The sequence below is a fragment of the Solanum pennellii genome, chromosome 10 (genome assembly GCF_001406875.1).
Source record: "Solanum pennellii chromosome 10, SPENNV200".
Classification (NCBI taxonomy): Eukaryota; Viridiplantae; Streptophyta; class Magnoliopsida; order Solanales; family Solanaceae; genus Solanum; species Solanum pennellii.
In genome coordinates this window covers 930675-940004 of record NC_028646.1, presented here as the reverse complement: position 1 = coordinate 940004, position 9330 = coordinate 930675, and the positions used below count along the sequence as shown (strand labels likewise).

Sequence of the window (9330 nt, the reverse complement as noted above, 5' to 3'; positions counted from 1 at the left end):
CCCCCCCCCCATCCCCCTCCCACGGGCTCAAGAAAAGCAGAAATTGTAGACATCCGAAGGGCAATATGTACAAGTCCCTTCCCGATGTTTCCCCAACCCCAGATAACACATATACAAGCTAGCCTCTCTCTTCCAAAAAAACGTGTATCATATGAATTCCCAGGTTAGATGGTCTCTTCCAAAGAAAAAGTGTCCGGGATGTATGACATTGCATCTTTTTCTCCAGTTACAACAACAGACCTAGTGTAATCTCACAAGTGGGATCTGAGGCTTCTTTCTATCGTTCATACACCAAAAAATTTAACATTGAGATGCAAAGAAGATAAGTATAAAAAAGGACTGTTGCCAAAAGCTAACAATTATGCCAAACTGAGCATCATCAGGAATTCTCCTAGGATAACAGAAATACTGAAGGCTGTCTTCTTCTTGTTCTCATGTGTTGTTCCCGTGTTGGGATTACATTATTTTATGTCTCTCTAAGCCAATATCAGCAGAGGAAATTAAAAAAAAAATAAGACAAAGCCTGGTTAAGAAATTACTCACAACACATGCCAAAACCACAGCAATCGCGAAGACAGATCCTCCAGCTCCTTCCTGTAAATAAATTGCCATTATCAGTGAAGTAACTGTTGCTGAATGTGATGATGGCATTCCACCTGAGCTAAGCATCCTTTTTGAATCCCATCTCTTCTCCTTGTACCTGCAAAATCTAACAGGGAATATTCAAAAGTTAACCAAGAAAGTAGAAAGAAAAGGTAAGACAAAACTTGGTGATCCTGAAAAAAGTAAGCTCTTGAAATTCAAAGATCACTCCACATGAAGTACATATTTCTCCAATTTTTTGTCAATATCAACCTCCTGAATGAAAATCTATCATAAGATCCGCAGCATATATGCACCTTTAACTCTGTTTTCACAGCAAATAAACAATGATTCCCTCCACCCTACTTAAGTTACATTCACATTACGCTTTGTTTTGATGAAAGGGAAGCAAGAGGTGCTGATTTAATTCCTCAAGTAGGTAACCTCTCACTCCTGTTGTGTGATACAGCTATAAGGAAAGTAAACACTAATTCCTCTGTTGCAGAAGTTTCTGGATAAGTGTATGTGTGATAATATGCCTATCAACCTTTACTCCGCCTTCTTTGTCACTTTTCATAATCAATAAAGGGAAACTAATCCTGACCGCAATCTTTTACATCTCTCTCTCGCTCCCTTTTGGAAAATACCGCCTGTTTTTCAATGTTGTTTGGTAACAATGATGCCTGGGCAAGCTTGCATGCACCTTGACTGTTACACCAGTTCCCACCAGCAAAACCATCAAGGCTTAGGCAAATAAAAGAAATTGCCTAACTTTTTTGACTGTGGAGATTGACCCTACTCTCCAAGTTTCTACCACTCCCTTTTTTTTCACATTAATGACTGTTACATAATCTCACATTCTCCTCTAACTGAAAAGAATTTGCATGCTTAAATCCATAGTCATTGATAAACAGTAATTAAGTATTCCAACCTCTGTACCTCCTCGAGATAGGGGTAAGGTCTGCCTACATTCTACCCTTCACAGATCGTGGAATTACACTGGATATGTTGTTGTTAGTATCTCCAGTTCAATTAGAAACAAATCAAAATGAGTTTCAGATTTCAGAAATATCCTCTCTTTTGCAGTTCTGCTATGTTGATTCAGCTACAAAATTTTCTTTCAGAAAGATACACCTGACTACAAAATAGGCACCATTCCCATCAGAGGGGAAAAACACACATTTCGAAAAAATAAAATAGAACTCTTAATTTATTCTAAAACTATGGAGAGGCAATATAATACATCACCATGCGAAGGTAAAAGTAAGAAAAACCCATTGTTTCTTTACTTATAATTTCTAGATTGAGGAAGTACGTGTGTGAGTCAGAGATGTTACCCACCAAGCGAGATTCTTTTCTATAGTTTAACAACAGTGAAATTACTGCATATAAGATTTAGACGGAGCATTATCACCAAGTGGATGGCTAGTGATTCAGACATAGGATTGAATCTATAGATTGCAACTGGTTGCTACAATACTCAATTTGAGCCCATCGTCTCAACCTACGCGAGCAAGGTTACCCACATATATAGTTGTACACTAGCACGCTGTGCATTCTCTTGGTTGAGGTGCGTAAGTAATTGGACACTGACATCATCTTAAGATATGGAGGGATCATTATCCTTTTATCTACTGTTCTTCTAAATGATGACCAAATCTCTGACTTCCCATCTTGAACTTGTGATTGTGTTAGGAGGTATCAAAACCTTCCTATAAATAATACTCTGATCTTCTCGATCAATAAATTTATCTTTGAACTTTCCAAGGATCAGCATTTTCACTTTAGTTTTCGGTATATGCTACATTATCTAGTAACTCAACAATCTAAACCTCAGTTGCTCGCTCAGTATGCTAGAAATTTGCAGCAACATCCAATTTTTGGAAGCGGTTTAAACGTTATAATGATTGTTGTAATACCAACAACAAAAACTTTCACATACTCACACAACAACAAGAAAGCCATGATCTTTCTTCTTTTTTTAGTGCATACACCGTTCTTCTAGATCATGACCAAACCTCTAACTTTCCCAGTCTGGACTGGTGATTATGTTGGACAGTTACAAGACCTTCCTATATATTTTGCTTCAATCAAATAACCCTTAACTTTCCCGAGGATCAGCCTTTTCACTTTAGTATTCCCTATATGCTACTTTCTCTAGAAAATCAACAATCTAAAACTTCCACAAATTCACAGATAACAAATACCAAAGAAATCATCTTTCTATCTTATTTTTTTCAATGGAACTTCATATATTAACAATTCAAACAATCATTACGCCAAATCAAAAAGTCTAAGCAGCTATAACGACTAATAAAACACAACCTCAGAGCTATAGTACCGTATCATTAACAAGCAAAATAGAAACAGGCGTTTACCAGGTGGTGAATAGCTTGAGAAATTGTGCAATAGCACAGGCAAGTAATGCCGAAAAGAGGGGAACATTGACAGGTGCAATCGACGACGAATACGACCGCGCACTTGAAGATGCATCGGAAGCTGTAAGCACTTCGTTCATCTGGTAAGATAATTGAGATATAGACAACCAAACGAACGGAGATTTGATAATCTACCGGAAACTTATAGAATCTAGACTTGTTTTCTTCCAATTGGCGCCGAGGAGGCTTTGATTGGTGGATCTATACGATGAAGGTACTTCTCCGCCGTCGCCGTCCACCGGCGTAGTCGTCGTCGATCGGAGTTTTCTGTGATTTTTTTTCCGGTTGCCTGTGATTGGGTTTTGTGGACGGCGAAGGCGTCGGCGGTGGACCCACACGGGGCTGTTGAAGATGGCAAATTTGTGTATAAAATGGTACTCTGAAAAGAAAAAAAAAGAATAGGCGTATGGAGATTTACATATAGTGGGACCTACTTACCGTATTAGCCTTGGGCTATTTCCAACATGCTATTTCCCTTTTTTTTTTTAGTAACTTGATATACTATTATTCAGTAGAGTCAAAATTTTAGTAAAATCTAATCAGTATTAAAATAAAGGTAAATACACGAAAGAAATAAAAAAAATTTATAAGCGATAGCAGAATATAATTATACTAGCTTTACGATACTTCGCGTGATTTTATTTCTTGATATGTTTTTATGATAATATTACTTTTTAATAGATACATCCTTTTCAGACAAGGCACCAAGTAATGGCTCAAAAGTTAATCATTCATCTAGTTTTGCAGGTCAGCTTGTCTTAAGAAGTATTAACACGGATGTACATAATATATTTATAAAAAATTACAATTTAATCTAAATATACTATATAATTTTTCGACAAGCCAGACCCCTCGAATCAAGATAGGTTACCCCTAAAACTATCAAATATTCAATTTAATCTTTCCTGCACAGGGGAGTGGGGACTAAGATGTTGGGGACATGTTCTTTCTGCCATTGATGTTTGGGTTAGGTGTTAAACTTTAATGAGTATGCTCTATTATTTTAATAAAAGAGGAACATAAAAAGAAATTATCTTTAAATTAACGAAGTTAAAATTTTATTTAGGTGATAACAATGACGACGTTCTTAGTATTATTATTATTATTAGAAATGTAAATATAAACTCACTAGAGCATATTACAAACTTACAATCACCTCATTTATAATTATGTTTTAAAAATGACAAACGGAATTTTGTTCAATGCCAATATTTAAGCGATAGAGAAGAAATTATCTAGTAGGATTTATTTTCTCATCCATTGACATTTGGACATATAATACGTGTCCTCTTCCTCTTTATTAACAAATAGATCACATTATTGGGTAAATAAGATCTAGATGTGATTCAGTTTTATTAATATATTATTAAAAAATAAAAGTGTACTTTTTAAATAAGTTGATCATACATTTTAAATATAGTATTAGAATATATAGAAGTTTTGAGATCAATTCTCACCGCAATTCATATAAGAAATAGAATGAAAATTTTAACTGCTTGATCTATGAAAAAAATTAATGCATACGCGAAGTGATATGTTAAGAAGATGAGATTGTTATACACTTTCACATAATTCGTGAAATTCTAACAATTTAATAATCAAGTCATGAGTGTTATTGATCTATCGATAAATATTTAAATATTATTACTTCTCTTGATCGATGATTACAACGTCATAATGCTTTCAATTTAGAAGTGTGTTAATTGGGAATTATGGATTTAATCTGTATGCTATATCAATGGTTGCATATTACATATACAAAATTTTAGTATTTTTTTGTAGTCTTCCTTTGAGAACTTTGGATATGCATATTTTTTGGATAATTAGCTTGATAGTATTGGTGTTACTTAGCTTTATTAGTTTTCGATATAAATCTTAAAAGATTAAATTAATAATAAAATTATTAATGAATAATAATTGATAAGTGAATAATTAACATCTTAATGATTTTCATAACTATAACATATCTACAAAACCGAACCATGTAATAAGGCAACAAGCACCCCTAGACTCTGCATATTGATTGTAGATTAGTCATGACGTAATTATTTCATTTTTAATTAGAAATTTCGAACTCAAGTTTTGAATATTGAGAAAATTTTATTGAGCGTGTCATCCCCTAATAGACATGCAACGTAGATTTCAATAAAAATAAAGTATTTATTTATTTTGGGTGGGACCCACTACGCATTGTCCATCGAAGCGGAAGATTGACTAAAGATAATGGAGTCTCATTAAAGCACGTGAATGGTAATGTGGGGCCAGGTCAGATGTGGTTGAGTCCAAGTGGGTCCCACTCACCCAATCTGTTATATGACCTTTTTGCCCTTAATAAGTTTTCTCAATTTTCTTATGGTCAAAGTACCTAATACAATAATCAAGGAGAATTGACTAATACACTACTCATCAAAATACAAGTCAAAATGTTTATGACTCCTAATTTTAAACAAGGAAATAGTAGTTTTTTTTTGCATATTTAGCATGCTCTAAAGACCAAAGGTCAATTGTTTTTTATCTTTAATATAATCTTGAGATATAAGAGATTTATCGTTTAATTGATTTAAATTTGAATAAAATATCATACATGTTCATTAAAGGATAAAATATTTTACTATTAAAATTAGAATCAAGATTTTTATTACTTTAGAAATTTTATACGGATTGGAGTAAACATACGTAGAAGAATAAAAAGGATTTAATAGGGGAGGGATAGTTCTACAATTGAATGTTATGGTTTTTACACTTTTTTCAGTTGCTAAATTAATAATTTGAATCAAAACTGTTAGAATTTGGCTGAGCTAGTAACTTCGGTTCTACCTCTATCTTAGCATTTAATCCATAATACTCCTTCATCTTTAACCAAGAAGTTTCGGATTTAAGTATTTTTGAATTTGGAGTCGCCTTTGTTAGTGAGTCTTTTATCCCAATGTGAAATTTTTCGACCGATATATTGAATTTTATTAGACTCCAATATGAATATCTGACATCAGATAGGAAATCAAAAAATAAAAATTACAATACAACTTATCTTTTTGAAATTAACATAACAAACTGTATGACCTTTCAAGCATGTCCACATAAAATTTTGATTCGAAAATAAATAAATAAATAAATAAAAGAAAATTTTATTTTAATTTGTGGTATACCAGCCAATTATCCATAAATATATTTGTATTGATAGTCACTTTAGTTTGCTCTGCCTTTCTCGAAAGCATCTAACTTTTAGAACATGGTCAATCAAAAATTAATAAGTTCAAAGAGAGGAGGATCCCATCTCATTAATCATTAATGTGAGATTTTTGTCATTCTTTAACACCCCACCTCACTGCATCTCACGCCCAGTGCTTAGTATCTGTTTTGGGTGAGACGGACTCTGCTTTGATACCTAGTGAAATTAGGTCTTAGGCCTAACTCACACCCCAAAAGTTAGATCAAAGAAAGGAGGATTGTCCAACCCTTATAAGGAGTCCACTCATCTCATTAACCACCGATCTGTGACTTTTGTCATTCTTTAACAATAAAAAGATTAATCAAGTTTACCATATTCATTCATTAAAGTACGTACCATTTTCTAACGAGCTTTTACCTTTTAAACAAAAATTAAAATAATCACAAGACGAGAAATATTTCTAAATTCTTAAGATCACTCCATCTTGATCAGTCAATCTAATGTTGTTAGTATTAGAATAAAGAAGATGACATATCTTTAAAAAAAAAAAAATTAGGCCACCCACCCATCCCACCAGAACTCTTTACATTTTTCTCCCAAACACATTCTTACTTTCATTACATGTAATTTATTTGTTCGCAACATATTCATATTGGATGATAATTTTGGGAAGAACAAGTTCTCCATGTTTGAACTTAAAAATCGAATTAAATATTAATATATATTTAATACTTTGTTGAAATATAAATACAAAAATAAACTCGTTTTGATCGAATATCCAAATCCAATTGTAATGTGTGGTCATTATGATGGCCGGCGCCTGCGTGTTATAAATAAAGAGTATTATGAAACTAATTCTATGGTCTTTATACAAATGTGTGTGAATGGGCATCAATAGGAAATATTTATTCTTTGGTTCACATTCCTAATACAATACATAGTAATAGCTTAATGTATAATCAACATGTTAAATTAATCTGAATATTACTTTTCTATATTCGAACAAAGTTTTATTCCGACTATACACCTCAGGTCTTAATAAAATATTTTAATAAGACATTTTCAATTCATATTGTGAAAAATTCTTTTGTATGTTTTCATTTTATGAAGTGGTTAAATTAATTCGACAAAATATGTCATTGCCTCTAATCATACACATTTACCTTAATAAATTTCAAATGCTTGGCATTTCCTAATCGAGGTTGATGTTATAATTAAAAAAGAATGACATATTTTATGTTAACTATCCAAACTAGCGTATTGTACTTCCAAAATATTTGATAAACTCAAATATTGTAATAATTTATTTTCATATTGAAAATCAAATTAATAATCGATATTAAAATATCAAGATTGAAAATGTTAATTTATTGGGAAAAAAAAGAGAGAAGAATAAGTCTATTGATTTTCTTTCAATTAGTTGAAACTAAATTAAACGAGTATAAGAATACTCTCTGATGCTCTTAATAAATGAATCGAAAAAGCATCAACTACTTCATACATGCTTCACTTGATTAGAGGGGATATAATAACTCGATAATTTGGTTGAACTTGACTCTTACGATTAGGTATTATTCCCTTAATACTTTCTATTACTTTTTTTTATATATATAATTTCTCACTTAACGTTTTATATTTACTTTAGGACTTGACTAATTTAGGTCTTACTGAAAAAATCTACTCTAAAAGTAAAATTTTCGATAAAAAACAATTTTACATCATAAAATTAAACTTAAAATATTCCAATAAAAATAAATAGATAATTGACTTTCATGAACTCGAATATAAAATATTTCATAAAAAATGAATAGATAATTGACTTAACATACCATAGAAGCATGGAAGGATAAGGCAATTTCTCCAACTACACACACCCCATCTTCTGGCTCTTCTATTTCACGTGAATAGGTATAATTCCTCACATAAAGCCAACTGCCAAAATCAATTGGACTAAAGGAACATAATTAAGATGGTGATGGTACATATACTAGTTAGTTTACAATATTTTTATAACAACTAGTTCGAATCGGTATCTCTTAAGGATCGTTTAATCTCAAGTATAAACTCTTGATCAAAGGTCGAAGGATCATATCCATTTGATAGTAATGATTAACCCTAATCGAGCCTCACTATAAATTTTTGTGTTATTTTTTTTTCTTTATTTTCTTTATTTATAATTGTGTGCTAGTTGATCTATGACATTCTATAATTACTTGTTTTAATCTATATCCCTTAAAAGTCATTCAACCTTAAGCACAAACTCATGATTAAAGGTCGAAGGATCACATCTATTTTGGTGATAAAAAAATTAATAGTACTAACCTAGTAATTATTGTGTTAGTAAAGATTAAAATAACCTCAACGAAAGTTTAACTAGTGTTGTTTAGCCTCAAGCATTAAAGGTCCAAGGATCACATCCATTTGATAATATAAAAATTAAGAATTAAGCCTAGTCGAACCTTCTCAAATCCTTGTGTTATCTTTGTTTGTAACTGTATGCTAATCAGTCCACGACATTTCTACAATCACTTAAGAGTCGTTTAATCTCAAGCGCGAACTCCTTATTAAAGATCGAAGGATCACATCCATTTGGTAATAAAAAAAATTACTTGTACTAACCTAGGTATGGTTTTAGTAAAAAAAAAATAAAAATAATATGTAAGGGTAATTTAGTCATTCTCCTTGAGCGTGGGAAAAAGAAAAAGGAAGCAAGAAAGAAAGTAGAAGCAAAAATTATTAAGCTTTGTTTGGTTGATGTAACTTGTAGGGGCAAAATCGAGAAAATACAACAAAAGTTCCCCGCGTTTTTTCCCCCCACTTTCCTAACTAATTCCTCCCTCTCTCAAAACAAAAAATTTATATAAAGCCAAAAATTAAAATAAACAAAATAAGAAAAACCCTCTTTCTTCTTTTCTCTCTCTAAAATTCTCATCCAAAACCGACCACACAATACAGTAGAGAGAGAAAATCAAATCGAAGATTTTACAGAAGGATATCGAGTTTCTTCGGAGACGAAGGGAAGCTTAATCCTCCATTCGATCTCAAAAGGGGAGGTGTGATATTTTTTTTTTTGATTTTTTAAATAATTTTTGGATATGAGAAGAGGCAGAGCAACTCCGGCGGCGGCGGCGGCGGCGGCGG

The 9330-nt window shown here is 32.3% G+C and overlaps 2 protein-coding genes across 3 annotated transcripts in view; one reads left to right on the top strand and one right to left on the bottom strand.

Annotated features, from left to right (window-relative positions):
* Window positions 1-3413, bottom strand: part of LOC107002686 (uncharacterized membrane protein YuiD) — a 6543-nt gene extending 3130 nt beyond the window's left edge. Inside the window, exons 1-2 of the mRNA XM_015200818.2 lie at window positions 2961-3413; window positions 544-700 (exon numbers count right to left, since the gene is read on the bottom strand). Of these exons, the coding sequence (XP_015056304.1) occupies window positions 544-700; window positions 2961-3100 (297 nt within the window). The 5' untranslated portion in view covers window positions 3101-3413. The remainder of the gene's footprint in view (window positions 1-543; window positions 701-2960) is intronic.
* Window positions 3414-9066: 5653 nt separating this feature from the next.
* The window catches only part of LOC107031949 (ethylene-responsive transcription factor 3-like), a 1826-nt gene continuing 1562 nt past the window's right edge, over window positions 9067-9330 (top strand). The window contains exon 1 of one of the 2 annotated variants that reach the window (XM_027912537.1): window positions 9067-9316. In XM_027912537.1, the coding sequence (XP_027768338.1) occupies window positions 9285-9316 (32 nt within the window). In that variant the 5' untranslated portion in view covers window positions 9067-9284. Of the gene's footprint in view, window positions 9329-9330 lie in introns of both variants that reach the window. The other variant, XM_015233472.2, reaches the window with a different exon arrangement.